Raw genomic sequence first — 26,106 nt, 5'->3', positions numbered from 1 at the left:
GGTTCTTTCTCTCTGAAATTTAAACATAATTGCAGAAGATTATGGCTAATGATTTGATTAAATGGTGTACCTGGAATATCAAGGGAAGTCACTTACCATTTAAGAGGAAGAAGGTACTCTTGAGTCTTAGAAAGGAGAGGGTGGATATTGATTTGTTTCAGGAGACACATTTGGATGACAAAGAGCATCTGAAATTACAGCAGAATGGCTTTGACTGAGTTTATTTTTCATCATTTAATACTAGAAGTAAGGGAGTGGCTATATTGGTAAGGAAAAATCTCTCATTTAAATAGTTGGAATGTGTTAAAGACACATATGGGAGGTTTGTAATTCTTAAAGACTTGATAAATGGGGAAGAATATGGCATTTTAAATGTTTATTGTCCCCCAGCTCATCCTCTTAAATTCTTGGTAGATGCTTTTTCTAAACTAAAGTCTCAATCTCGACCCATCATTATAGGGGGAGGTTTTAACTGCCTCATGGATCCCACAGTAGACAGATTGCCTAAAGGTCCCTCGATACCCTCTGCACAAACTAAAAGTTATTGGGATTGTGTGGGGAATTAGGGTTGGTGGACATCTGGAGGTGTCTCCACCTTACAGGTAGGGATTTCTCGCTTTTCTCCAATCCGCACAGATGTCACACGAGGATTGATTTTTTTTTTTTCTTTTTTTTTTCTGACCCCTGCGGTAACTCTGGATCTGGTGGCATCCTGTACGATCGGTAATATTGCCATCTCTGATCATGCTCCAGTGTACCTCATGGTTACAATTAAGGATGTTACAGTGGATTCAAGGTACTGGCGAATGGACCCCTTAATTCTCATGGACAGCAAGTTGTGGAGTATTTCTCCAGGGAATTTCGAGCATTCCTAGACATCAACATAGGCTCAGTTGATAGCTCATCTGTTCTCTGGGAAACTGTCAAAGCTTATGCCAGAGGGTTAGTTATTTCATATTCTACAAGTAGGAAGCGGCAGAAGGGTGAGCAGCAACGTCTCCTTGAAGCACGGTTGACGGCAGCCGAGAAGGCCTATTTTGACAGACCCTCGTTGGTCAAACTACAGAGGATTACGGCACTGCAGTCTGCACTAAATTCCGTGCTCACGCAGACGGCAAAGAAGGAGCTGGCTTTTGCAAAGCAAAAGTTATACGAGCATGGTGACAAGCCAGGAAAATACTTAGCATACTTTGCCAGAAAGAGAAGTGCCCCACAAACCATTGCAGCGATTAGGGAAGGGTCTGGGAATCTAACATGTAATTCTAAAAAGATTAATGCGGCGTTCTAGAGATTCTACTCTAAGTTATATCAGTCTGAGAATTGTGAGGTGGGGCAGCCCAAAATGGAATCCTTTTTTAGAAATCTGAAGCTCCCGGGTGTGACTCCTTTCTCAATGCCCCATTATCAGAGCAAGAAGTGCAGGAAGCTGTGAGGCAGCTTCAGAGTGGAAAGGCTCCCGGTCCTGATGGACTTCCCAGTGAATTCTATAAGGAATTTATGAGTATACTATCAGGCCCGATGCTGAATATGTTTAATGATTCATACAGTCATCTTTGTCTCCTACCATCTGAGAGAGGCCAATATTTCACTTATCCTTAAAAAAGGGAAGGATCTGGAAGACTGTGCTTCATACAGGCCCATCTCACTCTTAAATGTGGACTTTAAGATCCTCTCTAAGGCTCTTGCGTTAAGGTTGGGTTGGGGACAGTTACCCTCTATTATTAAAGAAGATCAGATGGGCTTCATAAAGGGTCGCAGATCCTCCAATAACATTAGGAGGCTGCTTAACGTAATTCAAGCATGCCAACAGCAGTCAATACAGGGATTGGTGATTTCTTTAGATGCAGAGAAGGCATTTGACCGAGTTGAGTGGCTGTACCTTTTCTATACTCTAGACCGGTTTGGTCTGGGCAAAGTTTTCATAAGATGGGTAAAGGTTCTCTACAGTGTACCCCTCGCTGCGGTCATTACCAACAGGGTACGATAAAACAATTTTAATATTTCTAGGGGCAGCCGGCAGAGCTGTCCCCTTTCACCATTACTTTTTACATTGGTGATTGAACCGTTGGCAGAGGCCATTCGTGGGGATCTCGATATATCAGCTCCAGAAGTGGGGTCAAAATTACATAAGATCTCGCTGTATGCAGATGATGTTCTCATTTTCTTGACAAATCCAGCAGTCACAGTGCTTTGCCTGATCAAACGCGTGAATGCATTGTGTGCTTTTTCAGGGTATAAGATTAATTTTGCTAAATCAGAGGCTATGCCTATGGGTGGTCTTCCGAAAGAGTTGGCCCTTGAGAGTGACTATAGATTCCCATTTAGGTGGTCACAGGGGGGTTTTGTGTATTTGGGCATATTCATTACTCCAGTTCTGGATTGGCTGTTCAAAGCCAATTTTACTCAATTCTTTGAAAAAATTAAACAAGACCTCCAAAGATGGGAGGCACTTCCAGTCTCATGGTTGGGTTGGATAGCGCTTATCAAGATGAATATTCTCCCTCATTTGCTATACCCTATACGGGTTTGTTTTCAATAAACAAACACTCAGGAGACTGAACAGTTGGTTCAGCTCCTTTTATCTGGCACTGTAAACGGGACCTCATTAAATTAGCCAAACTGCAGTTGCCTCACAGATTGGGGGGAGTAGACCTTCCGGACATTAAAAATTACCAATTAAGGGGCAAATTTTTCATGCATAGTGTGTGTGTGCAATTGGTTGCCAGAGGAAGTGGTGGAGGCGAGTGTAATTGCAACATTTAAAATACATCTGGATGGGTATGTAAATAGGAAGGGTTTGGTGGTATATGGGTCAGGTGCTGGCAGGTGGGACTAGATTGGGTTGGGATATCTGGTTGGCATGGACGAGTTGGACTGAAGGGGCTATTTCCATGCTATACATCTCTATGACTCTATGACATCACCAAGCCAAGGAAGCTGAAACCCATAAATAGAAAGTGGGCCATACCACTAGAGCTTCATCCAGAGGCTCACTGATGATGTTACCTAGTATGGTGTGGAAACGTCTGAAAACAATCCTTCCAGCTCAGCGAGCAAAACTACATCCAGTTCTGTACCATTCTCTGGTTGAAATAATGGTTAGGTGATCTCTCCCAGAGCTATCTCTACCAATCCTGCCTTGTAACTGACTGCTGAAATCTGGCAGCCAGTTTTAGTTATTTTCATTCTTTTATCTTCCTGGCCAACTTTTCATATGTTTTGTACTATTGTGAGGGGGTTTTTCATAGATGCTTTTGTGCTTTCCTGCATGTGTAATTTTTTTCAGTGTCTGGCCAGTGATTGGACTGAGAATCCAGTTGGGTTTTTCTTTTTGTTTTCGGTCCTTCTTGATATAGGTGTAGAGACACCAAATGTTGCAACCCCACCTTCAACCTAGCAAAACCCCACAAACTAGTGGGGTTATGTGCTAGTTCCCCCGACATCTAATGATTCTAATGTTGAACAGTGTCAATATTCCACTTGTTTTTAAAAAAAATAATCCAGACTGTGTTAATGGTGGTGTCTTCTGAGGAGTGTGAGAAACCTACCTGGTCTGGATGGATCAATGCACCACTAAGTTGTTCCTTTATCCACTGGTCCATCATAGACCACAACTTAACATTAGTACCAAACCATCATGGAATTGACACTGACCAAATTATTATTTATGTATCAGGCATTTTCAGTTCTACAGTCAGGCATTAATCTTGATTCTTACTTTAATTTTGGGAAAACTGATTTGAAATCACTATTTTAAATCCCAATGGCTAACGTGCCTTTTTATTTCTTTAAACTTCAGATGTCAATGTGCGTGTGTGCAGCCTGACTTTACTGGGGGCGATCATTTCCGTGCAGGCCCCACTACCTGAGGTACAGCTGCTCTTACAGCAGCCTAGCTCTTCAGGCCTCTCTAACAGTGGCTCAGGAACACCCCACCGCCTCAGCGACTTAGAGTCTTGGAGAAAACCCCAACAAACAGGAACCCGTGATGGAGAAAAGGAGAACTCAGAAAGTCCACTGTTCGAGCTCTGCTGGTTGATTCAGTTGTGCATTTCCATCATCACATTACCAAAACAGGAGCCATATTCAGACAGTGACGCCAGTACAGGGGCAGCAAACAGCATATATGAGCCCTCTCCAGTGCGAGTAGAAGCACTACAGGTGTGGTCTTACCTCTTGGCTCATTGCAAATAAAACTGGCTTTTATTTTTTAATCTAAAGTATTTATTGCATGTTTAGTCTTTGCTTACTTTCTCCTATTTTCCTTGCAACAGCCCCTCTGGCTCACAGACTTTCTGCTGAAAGGAAAGACTTAAGATCTGCTTTCATTGGCACTTCTGTGTGATGAGATTTCCCAAATTGGAGTTCTCCGAGGCTATCTTGATACATTATTCCTGCTGCATTTCAGTCTTTGAAGATTAATAATTGTGCACTACATTGCTGTAGATATCCTGAGGTTAAAGTTCAAAGTGCAAACAATCTGCCTGCCAATATATTTAGTACCTACACAAAACATCAGGACTGTGACCGTTTATTCTTCAGTTAGGTGTGGGAGGGTGGGGTGAAACACTGAGATGGAACTATTCATTACCTTGAATTTCCTAATTTGTAAAAAGTCCTGCTCTGTGAAGTTGAATGAAGCTGTTCTGTTAACCTGTTCCACTCTGTGGCTGAAAATTGATGATTTCAATCACATTACTTCATTTTAAGAGAACAAGTATTTTGACACTGGGTAATATTTCCATCAAACATTAGTAATAGCGCGAAACATTTTTGGCAGTAGAGCCTAAAATGCTACTGCGCAGACCTAAAGTAACCCTGAGTTTCCAGTTGCCTGCCACTTCAAAGCACCATCATGTTCCTTGACCAATGTCACTGTCTTGGGCCTGCTGCAGTGCATCGGCAATGTTCAGCACAAGCTGGAAGAACAGCATCTCATTTTCCACTTGGGGACCTTGCAGCCTTCAGGGTTCAATATCATGTTCAATAATTTTAGATCCTGAAACCTCCTTCCATGTCTTTTACCCACTCCCAACCCTTACATCCTCACATAACAAAAGTTGTTTTCAGAACAGGCAACCCATTTCCACCCTGTCCTAGTCCCTACAGTCCCTAGTATTACCTATCTAACTTTCCTTTTTCCCTGGGTTATTCCCTCCCCAACCTCTCTTTCTCTCTCTCTCTCTCTCTCTCTCTCTCTCTCTCTCTCTCTCTCTCTCTCTCTCTCTCTCTCTCTCTACCTATCAGCTCACTCCTTTTCACTCTACCTCCTGTCATCAAGAAGAATACCGATTTTTTTTTTTTTTTCTCCTGGGTGCTATCAGTTCTGGAGAAGGTTCACTGGATGTGAAATGTTAACTCTGTTTCTATCAGCACAGATGCTGCCAGATCAGCTGAGTTTCTCTAGCAATTTCTGTTTTTGTAACACAACCTTTATTGTTTCGTACGTTTTACTGAGTGCACTCTGCCCTTTCTAAAGGAAGGTGGAAGTACAAATGACACTTGACTATTTTCTCCTCAATTATGTGTCCTCTAGGTATTGGCCTTGCTTGTTAAAGGATATTTCACAATGGCCCAGGCCAACTTGCTTGAGTTGGGAGAAGTAGCGTGTAAATGTATGGAGGAGCCAGATCCATCTATTCAACTGCATGGAGCCAGGGTAAGGAGAACACTAAAATCAGGTTTGCCATTTTTGTTTTGGGTGCTTTTCATTGGAGTGATGGAGTTAGGAAATGAAACTCCTTGCCTGGAATTTCTGTGGGAGTTCTCCCTGTCTATTGCTGCAATTTTTGGCAGAAACCCAATGGAAACAGCTTTAAAACAAAAGGCACTGTTTTTCCCTCGTATATCTCTGAGGATGCCACAGGGGTTGTGTCACTTTTCTTTTCAGAAGCAGGCATTAGTTTTAGGTATTTACTGGTCAGACATCACAAAAACATGTGCCCACTCCAAGTTTGTGTTTCCAACATTAAACCTTTTGTGGCCTCTTTGCATGAATTCGCAGTTACTTTGTGCAATGTGCCTGCCCATTGCAAACTGCTGGGGAGCTGGTTCATTTTCATTTCATGTAGATTCCTTATAAACAGCATATGGCTTTCATCCTATAGTAATTTTTAAAAATTGGCTCGCAGCAGTTCAGCTCCAGGACTTATTTCTTTGGAGACTCGCGTCATAATGCACATTAGAAATAGGAGTGTGGACATATAACCTGAATGGAGCTTGACAATTTTTAACTTTACTCCTCCCATTTTTTTTCCCTTCCTATCTGGAAGGCACCGCTACACTTCTTGATGTCAATGTCTCACATATTGGCCACTGTCTCTGTGTAATCCTAGATGCTGGCTGTTTGCACTATGAGGAAATCTCCAGTCCATCTGTCATTGTCTTCACCAGATATATCTTCCACCAGAGGTTGTGAGGTGTTGGACTGCTCCCTGATTTAATTCATTGTTTGTTCCTGGAGCAGAGTTCTTGTTGCCAATTGTTGCTCCCCTTGCTGTTCTGGTTGAGGTTAATTTACCAAAAATAGATTAACGGTGAGACCTGATCTAGCTAAGCCAATAATCCACATTCTTGCATTGAAAACAGTGCCTTCTGTCTTCTGCAATCTTTAGTGCTATAAGTATTATGTCCTTTGTAGTTCAGATATTGATGTGTCCAGTGTATTTAAGAAGGCTGTATTTTTATGTCCAAATCTTTTGACGTGAAGATAGGAATTTAAAAGCAGCTTCCAGTTGTTCAAATTCCCTCACCAATATCTGTTTAAAGTTAGTGCATTGCTAGCTCCATCCAACATGTGCATTATGAAGTTAAAATATTTACATTTTGACTAGGAACAATAGAGAAGTGCTGCATGTGTCTATGGAGTATCTGTCAGCCTGGGTACTATTATTTGTGCACTGCTGTAATTTAAAATGAAATACTTAAAGCCGATAGCGGATTGCACTGGTATGTGGCGATTTAAAGACTGGAAGAATTCAGTTTTGATTTGATCATTCTCCTGGAAGTGTACTATATTGCAGTCAGCATTGCTGTTCTCCTTTGCCAGTTATCAAGACAAATTGTCGAGGAACACCACGGAGAAGCGTTAGAAAATGACCACTGCTTATTAACTGCAGATGAATAGTGAATTGTCACCATCAGGATTTCAGCGTAAATTAAAGTGTAAAAAGGGATTTGGAGGGACACTACATACTCTTTTCTCTGTGTTTCCCCAACTGTTTCTCTCTGATCCTGTCTCCATCACACTGCAACTCCTCCTGCAGCAAGGACCATATCCAAACATCTAATCATGTCTTATGGGAACATACAACTCTGATAAATGTGTTTTTTTTTCAGCTTCTGGAGGAGATAGGCTCAGGGATTGTCCAGCAACATAAGCTGGACTCTCCCACACCCCTCAGTGACAGAGTGCTTGTCAGCCAGGTATACTATTATCTTTTCTCTCACTGATTCAGTTATTGCTGTGGATAAGTGCTTATTTAATAATTGATATAATTTGCTGCTCTTTGAGTTGCTGTTGTCAACTTGTCTTCATAATTTGCTGTGACAATTTAACAACAGAATTAGAAGAAATTGGAATCAGTTAATATGTATTTTTATTAAATAACTTTTATTTATGGTAGTGCTATCCCACAGCATGGGTTTTCTGGACCTGTTGTCTCCTTAATTATTACTGATTTGTTAATGGGTGAAGGTCCATGGGATCCAGGCTGTCAGGATTCACACATTATTCAGATATGGTTGCAGGGCTATTTGATTGTTCCTGATCCTCCCCGCAAGATTGGTTCTGTCTGTTTGATACTCATCAGTGTTGGGTTTTCTGGTTGAATTTCCTTTCTCTAATCTGCTTCTGCCAATTACTGCCTGTCTATGGCTATCTCAGATCATCTACCTCAGCAGCAACTGTGGATTGAACTAAATATTTATTTTCAAACAGTTTCTGCCAGGTTAGCTTAGAATGGGCCTGCCTCCAGTAATGTTACCCTCTGACACGGGGCAGTTCCCATCTGCTGCCCTCAAATGGCATGGCTGAACTCTCAATGTCAACAGCACAGGGTGAATTGAGAACAAAAACTGAGGTATTTTTGTTGTCGGGTCGGCTTATCTCAGTTGGCTGGACAGTTGGTTTGTAATGCAGACTGATGCCAGTGGGTTCAATTTCCCCCACTGGCTGAGGTTACCATGAAGGATTCATGGTTAAACCACCAATCCCCAAACCTTCAGGAAAGGAAATCTGCCATCCTCACCTGGTCTGGCCTACATGTGACTCCAGACATACAGCATTGTGGTTGACAGTTAACTGTCCTCTGAAATAGCCTAGCAAGCCACTTAGTTCAAGGGCAGCCCATGTCTGATGAGTAAATAAAAATGTAATCTCTTTTCTTCTTTTTTCTTCTCCTCCTTTTCACCTCTCTCTCTCTCTCACTCTCTCTTTTTCTCTCTCTCTCTCTCTCTCTCTCTCTCTCTCTCTCTCTCTCTCTCTCTCTCTTTTTCTCTCTCTCTCTCTCTCACACTCTCTCTTTTTTTCTCTCTCTCTCTCTCTCTCTCTTTTTCTCTCTCTCTCTCTCTCTCTCTCTTTTTCTCTCTCTTTTTCTCTCTCTCTCTCTCTCTCTCTCTCTTTTTCTCTCTCTCTCTCTCTCTCTCTTTTTCTCTCTCTTTCTCATGAAAAAGCAGTTCCATTGTTTGGTAAGACCATGGCAACCATTTTATTGTAGAATCTGATTTTTCTTCTAACAAGCACACAACATTATTGGTCCCTGAACAACTTCAGATCAGAGATATGAAACGATCAAACCTCTTCAATTCAAGTTTTATTTTACTGTGAATAGATGCTCATTAGCTGTAGTTTTCCAATTCTGCTGTTTTCGTCAGACTGTTCAGCACAAGTACAAGTTTTCCCTGTCTGGGTCTATTTTTTTTTTGTACTGAGTTGGGATCATCTCTTCCAATGCAGGTTGTGACCTTCTGGTCCAGGATGTTGAATGGTCCTTTGCCCGGGGCATTACAGAATGATGAACATCCGACACTCCAGACTAGCACCTGCGATGCAATTTCTTCAATTTTACCAGAGGCTTTTAACAGTCTTCCAGTAAGAATGACTGAGAAACACAGTCGATTACATTTCTTTCCTTGCTGTACTTAGGCGTTGTTGTATTAGAGTAATATAATGAAAATAAAATCACATGGAAACTATATTGTCAATACATCTCTCCAATGTGTAAATTGTTCTGAAGATTGTTGTTAGGAAGGTAAGTACGGTAGCTGCTTTGCACAGGACAAGATGAATGAATGTGGTAATGTGTATTTGGTGGAGTTGATGGGCTGATATCGATGTGAATATTGGGAGTCTGACTGTACTACTTAAACCTGAACCAGCGATGAGAGCTAATTAAGGCCTCTTTTGAAGGATTTAAGACCACGTGGCACCTATTCAGTCCTGCACTGAAAGGGGTTTCAAATCCTGGAGAGAGACATGAACTGAGCCTTGTCTAGCCAGGAGAAACGTTTTATCCACACCAACCCTGCTATACATTTCAAATAAAATGAATGCAATCTGAAAAATTGGAAATGAAAAATATTGCACTATTTTGGAAAAACTCGGGTAAATTGCTGGGGGTTTTACTCTGTACTTGGTTATCATTAATCATTTGTGTTTCAGTGTCCATTTCCACAGGGACATGGCAGTAAAATGGGAGTATTTAATTCATGGGCCCTTGTTTATGGGACACAGCAGTTTATGGAGAGATTGGAGATGGAAGAACTATGAGTATAGTCATTGATACTTGCAAGATTAACAACATTAACCTGCAAAGAGATCAACATGGCTGCATAACCAGAAATAGAATGAAGTATAAATGAGTACTGTTCAGTTTGACATAGCAACATATGCTGAGGGATACTGTTTTCATTCTTGGTCTTTTTACTACCCTAGTTGGCAGCGCCACATTGGGCACACTATGATTAGCCATTGACGCATGCACCAGAGAGGGAAGCTAAGATCACATTTCTTCTCACTCTCTAATGACCTAAACTGACAAGCTAGTTCTTGATGCTGGTGGAGGAAGATCAGGATTGTCTTCAGTTGAAAAGTCTGTTGATGGTTGAAGACCCTTTTTCAACTGACTGTCTAGAATCCCACATATAGAATGACCACTTGGGTGACATGTTAGTGGTCTGGCAGTCTGTATAGTTTATTACCCCAGCATGCTTCAATATCTCCAGGGAAGAGAACATTGGTTATCTTACTGTGAAACAAGAAAAGAAAGCATTTAGTAGTGAAAGGGATTAATGAAGCAGTTAAAGTGTCTAGATCAGTGGAAGTGTTGTATCTGAAAGAGTTCTTTAACTGTGGATTTAATATTAATGCAATAAAATTGTTTTGTTAGAATGAAAAGCAGATTCTGTGCATAACTATGCTGCTCGGGCTCAATCATAGCGAACATCCTCTGGTCAAGGCAGCTGCTGTGCGAGCACTCGGTGTTTACATCCTCTTCCCCTCGCTCCGACAGGTCAGTACATCTTACAGCTGTACAGTTAGGTGCACAGCCTGCTTTACTAGCCAGAGAGATTTTGTCATGACTTGGTGATGGGCTGTGTGCCTCTGTGGCACCAAAGCGTATAAAATCATCTCTGGTGCCTGATACTTGGTGCTTCAAAAACTTGAAGACTCTGCAAATGCAGCTATTTAGATGCTCGCATTAATAATAATTGCATCAGTGAAGGAATAGTGGCAGCCCATGGAACTGTGCTGCTTCAGGAAAAGGGGGGAAAATTGGGGCAGAGAAATATTTTTTAAAAATATACCTGATAAATGAACAAGGCTAGGGACATTTATGGGGATTCTACGTAAAATACCTGCTGATGTTTGACCATTTGTGACCAACATCTAACCCTGGACTAAAAACAGACCTCTGTTAAGCATCCCCTGCCAATTGTACACTCTACTTCCCTTTGTAGCATAATTTACCTGGACTTTAAAATGTGTTTTAATTAATGTCATGATGTGGAGGTGCTGATGTTAGACTGGGGTGGACAAGGTTAAAAATCACACAACGACAGCTACCTGATGAAGGAGTAGTGCTGCAAAAGCTAGTACTTCCAAATAAACCTGTTGGACTATAACCTGGTGTTGTGTGATTTTTTTTTAACTTTACTTAATGTGAAACTACTAGTGCTTCTGACATACACATGCAGGTATTGTAATGGGAATTATAAAGAACTATGCATACCTTTGCAAGTGTAGATACTGTTTATGTATATACACTGCTACAATTATGTAGTTTATGGCCTGATGAATTTTCTGCATTTGATCTATTCCTTGCCTTCTATGTCATGCAGTTTCTATTATGACCTGTTCAGCAGGGTGTAGCACCTCACCTAAGCTGAAGTTAAATCAATAATCTGCACAAACCTTTGGCTTCTGAATTCATCTTTGACCCCGATAACATTAAATAAGATTCTTGCCACTTTTTGTTCCGTTGTAATTCCTTTTCTCTGGTCTTGTTGAAGATTTGTCTCTGACTCCTTGTCTATACTAACCTTTTCTGTGGAACCTCCATAATCAATGAACAAAGCATTTTTCCACATGGCTGTCATTGATGGGTGCAGTTGTATGGTATTTCACAAGCTTGGAGAAATAGATATTGACTAACTTGAGCTGAAAGTTTGCTGTCCAAAGTTATTGGAGGGAAGAAAATGCTTTAGTAGGGTGGACAATTTCTCTCATACCTCTAAAATTTTGATTTGGATAGAGTGAAATTTTCCCTTCCCACAAAATTATTTTGGATAACCTACCCTCAGTTCTTAGTGAATTTGAGAGGCTAGGAAATGAAGAAAGAACACGCAGTTCTATATTTTCAAAAGTTCGTTCATGCAATGTGGACAGATTGGACTAAGTCAGCATTTATTGCCCATCCCTACTTGCCATTGAGAAGGTGATGGTGAGTTGCCTTCTTGAGTTGCTGCTGTCCTTGTGGTGTAGGTACACCCAAAGCGCTGTTAGGAAGAGAGTCCCAGGATGTTAATGTGGTGGTTGTGGTGATCTAGTTCCAAATCAGGATGTTGTGTAGCATGGAGGAATACTTGCAGGTAGGAATTGCACATAACACTGTTCACAATCTCAAAACATCTCAAAGTAGGTAATAGCTAATGAAGCACTTTTGTGGAGTAGTGACAATTGGAGGGAATGGAACAGCAAAATTCCACAATGGCTCTGTAATAATGAACAGGTAATTTTGTTAGTCTTACTAGTTGAGGGATAAATGAATGCCAGGATACCAAGTTAAGGAGAATTCTTAAGTTCTTCTGCAAAATAGGGCTGTGGAGTTTGTCTCCAAAGGAAAGCTGGAGCACCTGTTTAACACCTAATCGAACAGACAGACTTTCTACAAGCATGGCCTTCCCACAGGCAGAAAGCCCTGAAGTGTTAGCCTCACTTCCATGCTTGCAGAACCTGAAGCTACAATTTTCACACACCGAGGAACAAGTGTTACTATCTGAGGTGTGGCAAATCCCAAGTATAAATGTATCCATTATTACAGTTGACAGGCAGTGGCAGTCCTGATAACAGACAAAACAAAACTAGCTCATATACAAGTATACCAGGGAGGCTTGTGTTCAAGTCCCGCCTGCTTCATAAATGTGTTGTACAATCTCTGAGCAGGTTGATTAGACAAGATCTACAAGTATCCTTTCCAAACTTGGAATTGTGGCAGAAGAGGCACCAATTCAGTACGGTGGTAGATTCCTCATTTAAAATGAGATTTTTCATTTTTATTTGTATTGGTTTATTAGCTTGAAGTTCCTTCATAATTGCCCTAGGGAGCACTTATATTCTACTTTTCTTTCTTCACAAAACAGGATGTGATGTTTGTGGCTGACACTGCGAATGCCATCCTGACCTCCTTGGATGACAAGTCCCTGAATGTTCGTACCAAGGCAGCCTGGTCATTGGGTAATCTCACAGACACCTTAATTGCTAACATGTACGTTTCTGTGGTTCCCTTATGTTTACATCCTTTAAGTGTACTGAGCTGGTATGGGTTGCTGAGATTTGTTAATTAACCAAGGCAGCATGGTGGCTCAGTGGTTAGCACTGCTACCTCACAGTGACAGGGACTCTGGTTCGATTCCCGCCTTGGGTGACTGTATGGAGTTTGCACGTTCTCCCCGTGTCTGTGAGGGTTTCCTCCGGGTGCTCCGGTTTCCTCCCACAATCCAAAGATGTGCAGGTCAGGTAAATTGCTCGTGCTAAATTGTCCATAGTGTTAGGTGCATTAGTCAGAAGTAAATAGGGTAGGGGAATGGGTTTGCTCTTCAGAGGGTTGGTGTGGATTTGTTGGGCTGAAGGGCCTGTTTCCATATTGTAGGGAATCTAATCTAATCTAATCTAAATTAAAGTCTTGGCACAATGACAGTGTGTTGAAGTTGCCAGAGATAACGACAATGACTTATCTAGCACCTTTTACATAATAAAACATCCTCAGGCTCTTCACAGGAATGTTACAAAGCAAAATATAACGCTGAGCTACAAGAGAAGTTATTGAGTTAGATTTCTTGCAGTTTGGTCCAGGTGTTAGATCTTGAAGGAGGAAAATAGAGGTAGAGAGACACAGTGGTGTAGGGAGGGTAATCCAGAATACAGAGCCTAGGCAACTGAAGTTGCAGCCACCCTATCGTGTGTTAAACTGCTAGTCATCTTTTTACTGAAGCAGGAAGTAGAAGTCATTCCCAAACTCTTTTATTTGCTTCCATATTTCACTCCAGTCTGCTCTGTCCCCAGTAAGCTCCCCTTACTGAATAAAATAGCCTTTTTGTTTTCTTTTTTTTAATCCGGAATTGTTATCACATTCAACTGAGTGTTTGTTTTTTCTTCTGCCCTGCCATCAAATTGCCCATGGGAAAAAAACCCCTTTTTTTTCTTGAAATCACCCTGTTCAAAAATTATTACACACCTCTGGAGCAGGTAGGACTTCTGGACCAGAGGTGGTGCATTGCCACTCGTGTGTTACAAGAGCCACAAAAACAGCCCCTTTTTTTTCTATATCTAGAAGTGCTCTTGCATACAAATGAATATTTTGTTTCCCCTAACCAAGTCACCTGTGGTATTATTATAGCTTCTATTAACCATCACTAGTGAATCATCAGTGTTTTCCAGTTAGTTAATTTACATACTAAGCCCGTTAAGGCAATGCAAATCTTCAAAGATGAGGGGAAGGGAGCTAATTCAAAATGGAGTTAGAAGGGGAGATAAAGCATTCCACCTTGTGCACCTCCCACCTCCCTCTCTCTCGAGGTGTTAGGAATATTGGTGGACACTGTGTGCTCCTGCTCCAAGGACATCCCAGCATGAATGTAGCCATGGAACAGAGACAGACTCAGCAGCTACGACCCCACCCCTCCCACCCCCGGCCAGGCCCAGGGGCAGAACCACCAGGAGAACCTCTGACTTGCCCACACCCCTCAACACCGGATGCTCAAAGATCAAGAGCATGGCTCTGAAGTGCAACTAAAAGCACAACGAAAGATTATTCAAATATCGGATAATTCCAGTAGTGTTGAAGAAATGTTTTAATCAACCTGTTCAGGTGCTACTGCACACCTCTGGAGTAGGTGGGACTTTAATCTGGGTTTCCTGACTCAGACAGGGAAACCACAAAAAACAGCCTTTTCTTTGAATAACAGATATTCGTAGATAATTAGGCATTGACAAAACTAAATCATGCATGTAGGATCCTATAAGACCCTAGATGTTTAAATTAAAACAAATATATAATACAAGTATCAAAACTGTCCATTTTAATGGCTGTAGAAAGGAGATTGAAATACAAGTAGCAAAACAAACATGAAGTGAGGCTGCACTCTTGGAGGGCTTTGAGAAGTAAAAATGTTGTTAGATAGTCAGGAAGGTGGTTATTTAAGATTCTGATCTAATGGTCAAATGATTCACTTGCGTTAACTTTTGTCTCCTCAGGGAGTCCATGGGGCTGGGTTTCCAAGAGGAGTTTTCAGATGTTCTGCTACTCAAGATGTTGAAATCTGCCACACATGCATCCAATGATAAAGACAAGGTACAAGACTGATGGATGAAAGTCTTCTATTTTTCTTTTTGTTTCCTCTCTCTAAATATACATGTACCATTCTCAATCTCATCCTCTGATTCTCCCCTTCTCTGTTTTCTCTGGCTATCTGCTATAAGGAAATCTTATGTATTGTGCACTTCCTGTTAAGTCTGTCACTTACTTTATTCATAACAAATTTGTATTATCTCTTTCGTGAGAATGCAGCATTTTCTCCAAATTGCCATAATCTAAGCCATGGGAACTGTGCCAATGTTGCATTGAAATTGATTGGTCAGGGTGCTGCAGATGCTGTGTCTTGTTAAGGATGCAAAAATCATCTTAAGATACTGTGTGACTCTCAGCTGCTGCCTGAAGGTAATGAGTACATTAAACATTGGTATCATTTCAGATCGAATAGCAGTTAAGCAGAATGAACCAAGGTCCTGTTCACCTTGCAATTAGACTTTGCTGCTTAAAGGGATATAGCACCTCTTAACAAGGTTGATAATACATGCTGTAATAATTCTGTTTTTACAATTGTTTGTAGGAACTGGAGTAGGCCATTTGGCCCCTTCAGCCTGATATTCTACCCCTACCATTGTCTCATATCGTACTCAAAACTCTCATAATGTTACTTCATCAGCAGAATTGGAAATATTACAATTGGTCCCCATATCCAAATCCTTGATTTGGTTTAAGAATAGCTAGGTCATAAGCACTCAAACCTGCGATATCACACTAGTCATCGCCTGCCAATTTAGTAATGACCTGTTTCTTGCTACTTGTTTTCTGTCCATTATCTCAACTTCAGTCCATCCATATCTATTAACCCCAATCTCGTGCGTTCTACTTTACAACTTTTAACAGTCAATACTTAGGTTTCTCACAAGTCTTATTTAATGTTCTTTGTTTTTCTTTTATGTTTCTTAGTTCTTCTTTTCCAAGTTCTAGAATTCTCTCAATCCTCAGGCATTGGTGCTGAATACATTTACCTGTATATATGTAGATTGAAGTCCCCTTGGTTTCAGCATTATATATCATAGATGCACCTCTAACTTGCTGCTTTATATTGTGTCCTACATTACCACCACCATTTGATATGCGATAAGCAATCCGTTTCAATGTTTGTTATCTCTTGCTGTTTCTTAACTCCAGTGAAACTGATTCTATACCCTGATCTTCTGATCTAAGGTTCTCTCTTAATAAAAATTGATCACATCCGATACTAAAAGCACTACTCCAGCTTCTTTTCCATTTGTCTGTCCTTCCTAAATGTTAAACACCCTTGAATATTCAGTTCCTGCCTTGGTTGGGCTGCGGCAGTATCTCTGAAATAGCAATTAAATTATGCTGTACCTATTTACTTCTATTTGTGGGGTCAATTCAATTGCCTTGTTGCAAATGCTACATTAATTCAGACAGAGTGCCTTTAATTTAAATTTTAAGTTTTAAAGTATTTTTCTATATTTGATTTTGCCTTTGTTTCTGCTGGCTTTCAATTTCACTTCAAACTTTTCTTCCTATCATTACCAGCTTTGCTTTGCTTCTGTCTGAATTCATTCTCCAGTTCCCATCTCACTGCCAAGCTAAATTAAACTAAAACAAGGAATTGTAGATACTGGAGATCTGAAACAAAAAACAGCGAATGCTGGAGAAACTCCAATCTCACTGCATCTGTGGAGAGACAAACAGAATCAGTGTTTCATGTCGAGTGACCTTTCATCAGAACTAGACTTGAAATGTTAACCTGTTTTTCTCTCCACAGAAGCTACCAGACCTGCTGAGTTTCTCCAGCACTTTCTGTTTTTTGGTCTTGAAGCTTGTTTAAGTCCTCCCTAACAGGAGTAGCAAATCTCCCTGAGGAGATTGATCCCAGTCCTGCTAAGCTGTAACTGACCTCTTTATACAGACCCCACCTGTCACAGAACTGCTCCCAAGATCTCAGAAATCTAAAGCCCTTCCTTCTGCACCATCTCTCTATCATCTGTTCATTTGCTGCATCCTTCTGTTTCTGTGCTCACACATGGTACTGGGAATAATCAATAGATTGCCACTATATATTACAGCAACACATTTGATCCAGGAGATCTGATAGTTATATGTATGCATCTTTAATATATTTTTTACATCTGCGTATACTGCCATCGTTAATTGTGTCCATGTTTATAATGAAACTGTCAACATAAATGTAAATTTATCACATTGTAATTACAGCCTCCTGAAAGTAAGTGCTATAGCATGTTACTTTTGTACCTAGCGACAATATAACCAGTTTACATTTCCAATGTGAATGTAGACAAATAAATTAATTATGAATTATATGCAAACAAGGACAAAGTAAGTTACTTAAAATGAGAATTGTACTATATATTTGAATCATAGCATGTAAATATATGCCACCCTGTAACCTGCTCCTTTCTGAAGATTAAGTTCATGTAGATTGTGTGTCTGGAATGCCAAAGCAGGTTGACTAGCGGATACAGGTAAAAGTCTTGCATTGTCAAAGTGTCAATGTGCTAGAAAAAAAGAAATGCAGTTAGTAATTTGCTACTTTTTTTCTGTTCTTGGAAACTTGTCTTCAACCTGGGCAAGAGCCAGAGATTTACAGAAACTCCCAACCTACCAAATGTTTTCTCCATAATCAATTTTGAGTTGTTCCAGTCTCTTGCTGGGAGGTTGTTGGTCATTAAAGGGACAGTGTAGACTAAATGTACAAAAGCTGAGCATTTTAACCAGTCCCTGTGCTACCTGCAAACAATCGTCTTGACTGGTTTTAGTCAATGAGTAACATTTATATTACAGTCAATAGGAAATCAAACTGGTGTCCACACCAGTGTTATTAATGTCTGTGTCATAAGGTGTGATGCAGATATTTCATATGACTTCAATCAAAACTTATTTCTATCTCAGTCCTGCAAACCAATTGGTAAATAAATGTGAGATGCAATTTATTCTTCCCAGCTACAGCTGCTGTACGGGATGAAATGCCAAAGTAACAGCATAAAAGGGTGTCTTCTCTTCTGGAAAAGTGTTCTGTATCTCACTACAGATTTAAAAGAATATGGAATCAAATGTAGTCATCTGATCACCTCTGGTCACTGTTCAATATGTTTCTCTGATGTCTATATCCAACAGTCAGTACGTGTTTAGAATGTAGGCAATTATAATGAGCATGTTGTTTAAATACTCAGAGTATCTCTGTAACAGAAGAGATGAAATTGGGGAAATTCCAGTACTGCTTTTTTAGGACAATAACTCTGAAATTTATTTATGCAGGAAAATCCTGAAAAGGAGTGTAAGATTCTCAGTGGGAGGAGGGGGAGGGGAAAGTCCCAAATTCCAAAGTGAAAACACTTGAATGTCTGAAATAAAGGGAAGAAAATTCTGTAGCAATCTCAGATAATATCAGCAAAATGACTCAAATATTCAAAGGTTCAGGGGAATTTTGCTCTTTTAGCAAATAAAATTACTCCAAGTCTCCATGGAGATTACTTCATAGGAGATTAATTTTTCAGATTGTCGTTGGTGCTGCAGAGACTATATGAGTATTGAACTGACATTTATCTTTTCATTGCAGGTCATTTAGAATTAACTGCTCAGTTGCCTTTTCTTACTGCTGTTCCTTATAGGACAACTCATAGCCATCTAAACAAGTATCTATTAATTAAATACATGGCAGGTTTTAAGGAATGAATCCCACTTTCTACCTGTGATCACAGGTGTGCCTGTACATATTGGAAGGTTTAGCTTTTAGTTGGTGCTTCAGGCTTGTTGCTAAACTCAGCTGCTCACTCCAATGAAATCCTGAACAAACTCTGGAGGGTATTTTCTCTCCTTTCCTATAGGTTACCACTAAATGGTTCACAATAGGGAATGTGGAATTTGGTCAGAGTCTTCACATGACAGAACTCCATCCTACTGCTCTGTGGCACAGGGCCAAAGTACTCAGTCCCACCATGCCTGGTTTTGTTTCTTTTTTAGTTCGGCCTGATCCCAACAGGGTTTCTGTGTTGCAGGTGAAGAGCAATGCTGTGCGAGCTCTAGGAAATCTGCTGCACTTCCTGCAGCCTCACCACATCTCCAAACCCCAGTTCAAGGCCAGCATTGAGGAGTCCATCCAGGCTTTAATCCGCACTGTTCAGAGCGAGGCCACCATGAAGGTGCGATGGAATGCATGCTATGCATTGGGGAATATGTTCAAAAATCCAGCTATTCCACTCGGTATGTATTTATATTGATCTATTTCAACTTTGGGATTCGTTAGAACAAAGAACAGTACAGCGCAGGAACAGGCCCTTTGGCCCTCCCAGCCTGCACTGACACATTTTGCCCTTCCGTACTGAAACTGTCTTCACTTACAGGATCTTTAACCCTCCTATTCCCTTCCTATTCATGTATTTGTCCAGAATTTCTTTATTGCAGCTATTGTCTCTACTACCATCACCTCCTCTGGCAGCGCATTCCAGGCACGAGTTTGGTGCATGGATCTCTTTAACTGTTTTAACTCTTTACATCTGAGACTTTCTTGTGTTTGTTTTGGTTTGACTGTGGATAGGATGATCCCTGAGGTTTTGTCTTGTCCTGTCCTTGCAGCTGCTGAACGCCTTTCTTTAATCACGGTGTCACCTGTCTCCATCTTTGGTCAAGAACATTTGTGGTTGATTGTAATATTCTATCTGTGGCTTGAATGAGATGACCAAACTCATCACAGACTAGGGGTTTAAATCTGGGATCCTCCTAGGTTTTTTTAACGTATTTTCAGATGCCATGTTGATTGTGTCAGACCATTTTTTTTGGCTGAAGGGACCAGATGTAAGTGTTTTATTTTAAAATCATTCTTCTGTCCTACAATGTTTTGATGGTGAAGATGTTAGTTTTGGAGCTTTAAAACTCAGTTGGCAACACTTCTATCTCTGAATTAGAACACCATGGGTAAAATCCACACTCCAGAGTTTGTGCCAATACTTTAACCTCAGTAAGGACTTTCACTGTCAGAGGTGATGATCTTCATACAAAACATTAATCAAGTGCCTCATATGAATCTTAAGGTAGTTTACATGGACATCAGTGTTTCAAAGAACAGGGACTACTGCCCAGTTTTCCTGTTGAAATAGGCACAATGGGCCAAATGACTTTATTAACTGCTGTCCCCATTCTAAAATTCTATCCAGGGCATACACTTTGTGGTTAAATATTCACGTGATTTTCTTGAGATCTTCATTTTGATTTTCAGGGGCTCCTTTCTCGTCCTCACTAGGACAATTATTAAGTGATGCAGTTACTGAGTAATAAGACCTTCTGTACTTGTCTTGATATGTGGGTTATTTGAACTTTCACAGAAGTAGAGTTAAAACTCAATGGGCTGAATGGCCTCTATCTGCACTTTAGGGATTCTATGAGACTTTTCTCTGATTGTCCCCCACAATTGAATTTTCCTAGATGGTTTGGGATGTTTTGGGGGTGGGTACGCCCACAGTCCTCGTATATTCTCCAAGTGGATTTGATGACATTCTGGTTCAAACGACACCATGGAAAACATTAATTTTGGTTATGAGTGGTGGAACTTTCAGAGATTGGAAGATGCTGTAGAAATTAAATGGTCTTCCTTTCCTGTTGGGAGTTAGCAAGCACAAGCTCCGCCACCTAGTGGTGCACTCGGAATCAGCAGGCTTTCCTGTTTGAGATGACTTTTTATCAAGAGTCATAGAGATGTACAGCACAGAAACAGACCCTTCGGTCCAACTTGTCCATGCCGACCAGATTCCCAACCCAATATAGTCCCACCTGCCAGTACCCAGTCCATATCCCTCCAAATCCTTCCTATTCATATACCCATCCAAATGCCTTTTAAATGTTGCAATTGTAGCAGCCTCCACCATTTCCCCTGGCAGCCCATTCTGTACATGCACCACTCTCTGTGTGAAAGATTTGCTCCCTAAATCTCCTTTATATCTTTCCCCTCTCGCCCTAATCCTATGCCTTCTAGTTCTGGACTTCCCCACCCCAGGGAATAGACCTTGTCTATTTACCCTTTCCATGCCCCTCATAATTTTATAAACCTCTATAAAGTCACCCCTCAGCCTCCGACGCTCCAGGGAAAAGAGCCCCAGCCTATTCAGCCTCTCCCTCTAGCTCAAATCCTCCAACCCTGGCGACGTCCTTGTAAATCTTTTCTGAACCCTTTCAGATTTCACAAAATCCTTCCAATAGGAAGGAGACCAGAATTGCATGCAATATTACAAAAGTGGCCTAACCAATGTCCTGTACAGTCGCAACATGATCCCCCAACTCATGTACTCAATACAGTGACCAATAAAGGTAAGCATACCAAACGCCACCTTCACTGTCCTATATACCTGTGACTCTACTTTCAAGGAGCTATGAGCCTAAATGTCAGAACCTGCCTGGTCACTTGCAAGGAATGTTGGTGAGTGGACCTCCATTCACAACCCAGCCAGTCGAGGGACAATCAGAGTCATAGAGCTGTACAGCACAGAAACAGACCCTTTGGTCCAACCCGTCCATGCCAACCAAGTTTCCCAAACTAATCTAGTCCTACTTGCCTAGTTTGACTCACATCCCTCTAAACCTTTCATATTCATGTACCTATCCAGACGTCCTTTAAATGTTGTAACTGTCACTGCATCTATCACTTACTATGACAGGTCATTCCACATCCGAACCACTCTGTGTGAAAAACTTGTCCTTCAGGTTCTTTTTAAATCTTTCTCCTCTCACCATAAAGATATGTCCTGTCGTTTGAACTCCACCCCCCGCCCCCCCATCCTCTTGAAAAGACCATTGCTATTCATCTCGTCTATGCCCCTCATAATTTTATAAAGTTAAAAATCACACAACACCAGGTTATAGTCCAACAGGTTTATTTGGAAACACTAGCTTTGGGAGGGCTGCTCCTTCATCAACCACCTGATTAAGGCGCAGCGCTCTGAAAGCTAGTGTTTTCAATTAAACCTGTAGGACTATAACCTGGTGTTGTGTGGTTTTTAATTTTGTACACCTCAGTCCAACACTGGCATCTCCAAATCATAATTTTATAAACCGCTATAAGGTGACCTCTCAAAGTGGCCCCACAGGATCCCCTGTCCCTTATACTCCAGTTAAACTGGGTAACTGAATGGCAGACCAATATCTATAGAGAAATGAAAAGCAGCCTGTTTAATAGTAGTGAACCAGTAGTTTGCAGAACCCCCTATTCTCGCACATGCTAACTGCTGTGTTTCCATCAACACCCAGCCATTGTGCAGGTCTGGGGAATAGTGGGTGAAGACCCACATGTCATCACCCTGCTTTGCAGCAATTTAGGGTATTATGAGCTTGAGTAAAATGTCAGGGCACTGGGGTTAAAGTGTGGAGTTTAGCAGTTTTGGAGCCCAGACTGTAGACTGTCCAAAGATGTTTTCTACCGAGTAGTTTCAGTGTTACAGTGAAGTGAAAGTGGAGTTCCGTGTTTCTCATTGTGACTGTTCCTTACAGACTCAGCTCCCTGGACAGCTCAGGCGTTCAGTGCCTTGACCTCGGTGGTGAAAACCTGCAAAAACTTCAAAGTGCGCATCAAATCGGCCATGGCCCTCTCCGTCCCCAACAGCCGTGAGCGTTATGGGGACAGCAAACAGTTCAGCGAGATTTGGAATGCGCTGGTGCTGGCCTTGGAAAAGAGTGAAGAGACCGAAGACTTCCTGGAGTTCAAGTACTGTGCCAGTCTGAGAACTCAGATTTGCCAGACACTGCTGCACCTTCTCCATCTCATCAACGCTGAAGACCACCCCTGCATCAACAAATCCATTTCAGAGAAAGGTGACTTAATCCGAACCTTTGTTCGGCGCTTTCTCACTTCAGGGACAGAGGCTGATGAAACTCAGACAGACCCACAGGATAGGGTCAGGATGTTGCAAAAGGCCTTTCAGCACCTACACAGCCTTCAGGAGGTGCCGTTGGAGGAGAGAGAGCGGGTGGCCAAATACCTGGATGAAATCCTGAAACATTGCGCAGAATCCACAGCCCTAGAGAGTGATCTGAAAGATAGTCAGGAGTGAAGTGTTCTGCCTACTTCTTGCTGTATGTCCAATGCTTTTGAACATTACAACAGCTCAGTCTGTTTTGCTTTTATAATTGCTTCTTAAAAGATGGAGGTGGGGTGCCCTGGCATGTGGTAGAGTCCATTGCATTAGACGCTCCCGACCCTCCACTGGGACTATAAGGTCACACTTGGTGAACATCAATAAGTTGAAAGTCCATTTTCTCTGTGGGTATGAAGGCATTTTTGTATCGTTTCAATCCAGGTTCCAGGGGACAAGAACCCTGAGCATGTGAAAACTGCCCCAAATTCTCCAACAGCCTGCTCCAGAGAGGCTGAACAATGTCACACTGATGCAGTTAGAGGCCATTCTTTTTAATTTACAAACCAAATACAGAGTACGTCACTTGTGTCTAACCTGGTGTAGGAGTGCCCGATGGTGACACAGGATGCCTGAGCTAGAAAGGGCAATGATCATCAGCACTAACATCCTCTATTTGACAATTTTTTTGTTGTTGACGTGTGGGTGGAATATTAAATACACTGAAATGCCATTGAGATGCCACAATGTATTCAATGCAAGTGGGTGGCAGAGCTGTGGAGTGGAATATTTTCATTATGTATCTAATGACTGTTCTGATTTCTCTCAGGCTGTCGGTCAGAGAAATATTTCTATTTGTAATTTTTTTTTAAACCTGTAGCACCATCACACCATTTCCACCCACACACTCCCTCACCATCATCAGCCAAGTATTACAGAAAGCTGGAGTCATTGCATTTTTCACAGTGTGTTGTGATATTGATCAGACCAACAGGGAGTAACATTAAGATGGTTTCACACAAAGGGGAAGAGAGAATGAGTTATGGATGGATGTGGTGAACTCTTTTGCCCTGACATCCTCTTTATGCTCCAGGGATACATTTCCAGCTCCATTCCTGTTCCTGACCCCAGCAGGCTGAACTCACAAATGCTGTGTATTTAAATAGGCTTCCCCCAGGGCTGTGATCTGCTAAAACTTGATTGACATGATGCAAAGGGATTTGGGCTTTCTTAGGGAACGCCACAGCTATTAGGGATTTTGCTTTTTGATTTTTGCATGCGCTGAGGATTATTGATCCCACTTCACATTTGCAATCCAAAATTAGTATTGCAAAAATCAGAAGGGAATTCATGCTGACACCATTGGCGGATCCTCGCAATGATCGATCAATCCCCATCTTCAACTCTTGGCTTCCACTCTGTTGCATTCTTGGGATTTCCAGCTGCTGAGATGTCATGGGATAGGACTGAGACCAGAAAGATTTTTCACAGAGTAAGATATTTTGTTGGACTTGTGGCAGTCAAGGTGAAGAAACCTTTTCACACAGAGGTACAAGAACAACATGCTTTCAACCACTTGTGACCCAGAAGGAGCAAAGACCTTTTTTTGGCACTTGCTCTGAATTGATAGAATGTGATTTTTCTCATAAAACTTGTGCCTTTTTCCCCATTCCCTGCCACTGCACAGACAGCCAGAAATAATTCAGTATTTTTTCATTAAAAAGAAAGCTGCAGAACAGCAGTTACCCCAACGCCAACTAAAGAATTGGGCAAAGCCATGCAAGTGCTAAGTTTAGGCTTTACCATGTTAAACGGTGATCCTGATTTTGTGGGAATGACAGTGAAACAGTTAGAATTCGCTGTCATTACTCTGCTGAAAGAGCAGCTTTGGAAGCATGCACACACACGGAAATCCAAAAGCTGCTATCAGTCATTCTATGCTTTGAAGAAGATGCAGAGCAGAGTTTGCCCAAAGTACAATCCACAAAGAATCAGTGAATTGATGAGATCTTCCACGCTTATTTACACTTCTGGTCTCACTGTACAAAACAAAAGCTTGGAAAAATTGCATCTTGTTGAATGAGGTGTAATTGGGTTTTTAATAACGTACTAACAATAAATAATGTGAAACACCGTCTCTGGCCATAAAGCCAATTTTTTATTTGTGGAACATCAAATGTCTCTGCTGCGATGATAAGTTTCACGTTGGGATAATTTTTGAAAATTTGTTCATATTTTAGCCTCTGATTTAATCCATACCTAATTTATTTTGAATGTTTAAATTAAAAAGATTATCAATGCTTCTAATGTCTTGTTTTTCTGCCTTTGAGAATACGTCAGTCGGCTGACTGACATACCTGAATGTCCCAGTCAACTCAGTGCCAGATTCAAACCGACGTTGAGAAAAGGGATGCCTCTACCACCTAGAAGAACAAGGGCAGCAGATGTGTGGGAACACCATCACTCCTCTAAGCTACATTATATCCTGACAAAGATAGCTAGGCCTTTTTAGACTGCAGAGATATTGTGGACCATTTTTAAATAACTGCATCTACTCTGATACATGCAAATAGTTAACTTCAATCCATTGTGAATAATAACAGTAATGAAGATTTTTCCCTTGCATAAATCCATTTCTTGGCACTCCCACAATCATGGTGGCAAACAAAAGGGTAATAGTAGTTTCTTTTGTTTGTGGCAATCTACAGCACAAGGAATACAATTCAAATCAATTCTTTAATAAAAATGAGTGAAACCTGCCCACCATACTTATGGTTTCACTGTCCCACAGCGTTTTATAATTTCCAAATGCCCTTGGTGAATCATTTGAAGGATATGAAACTGAAGGGATCTTAGTATGACTAATCTCACATTGAAGACTAGTAAGTCATAAATAACAATGAGGTGCTTATACTGTTCAAAGTATAGGTGTAATAACAAGCTATTGAGTACATAGTCTGGCCATCCTTTCAGATTTGCACACATTATTTATCTTGTTCTTGGACTTATCTCTTTCAACTTCCTTTCAGTAGCTGCTAAGTTCTCAGAGACTGGGGATGTATAGGCTTGAACTTCCAATTAAATGTAGGAGCATTTTTTTGGCACTCTTGAGAATGTGGTTTGCTCTTTTCCCTGTACATGTTTTCTGCTTCCTAACCTGAAGCACCGATTTCTGAGCATAATTCTGG

General features: G+C 41.1%; 1 protein-coding gene across 1 annotated transcript in view; it reads left to right on the top strand.

Annotated features, from left to right (window-relative positions):
• The window catches only part of heatr6 (HEAT repeat containing 6), a 67,963-nt gene extending 42,792 nt beyond the window's left edge, over nucleotides 1–25,171 (top strand). The window contains exons 12-20 of the mRNA XM_072589803.1: nucleotides 3,800–4,161; nucleotides 5,537–5,659; nucleotides 7,339–7,425; nucleotides 8,957–9,091; nucleotides 10,389–10,511; nucleotides 12,862–12,986; nucleotides 14,975–15,071; nucleotides 19,079–19,283; nucleotides 22,557–25,171. Of these exons, the coding sequence (XP_072445904.1) occupies nucleotides 3,800–4,161; nucleotides 5,537–5,659; nucleotides 7,339–7,425; nucleotides 8,957–9,091; nucleotides 10,389–10,511; nucleotides 12,862–12,986; nucleotides 14,975–15,071; nucleotides 19,079–19,283; nucleotides 22,557–23,116 (1,817 nt within the window). The 3' untranslated portion in view covers nucleotides 23,117–25,171. The remainder of the gene's footprint in view (nucleotides 1–3,799; nucleotides 4,162–5,536; nucleotides 5,660–7,338; nucleotides 7,426–8,956; nucleotides 9,092–10,388; nucleotides 10,512–12,861; nucleotides 12,987–14,974; nucleotides 15,072–19,078; nucleotides 19,284–22,556) is intronic.
• The last annotated feature ends 935 nt before the right edge of the window (nucleotides 25,172–26,106 follow it).

This window comes from Chiloscyllium punctatum, chromosome 19, assembly GCF_047496795.1.
Source record: "Chiloscyllium punctatum isolate Juve2018m chromosome 19, sChiPun1.3, whole genome shotgun sequence".
Classification (NCBI taxonomy): Eukaryota; Metazoa; Chordata; class Chondrichthyes; order Orectolobiformes; family Hemiscylliidae; genus Chiloscyllium; species Chiloscyllium punctatum.
The sequence above is the reverse complement of the archived record's forward strand: the minus strand, read 5'-3'. Positions and strand labels throughout refer to the sequence as shown.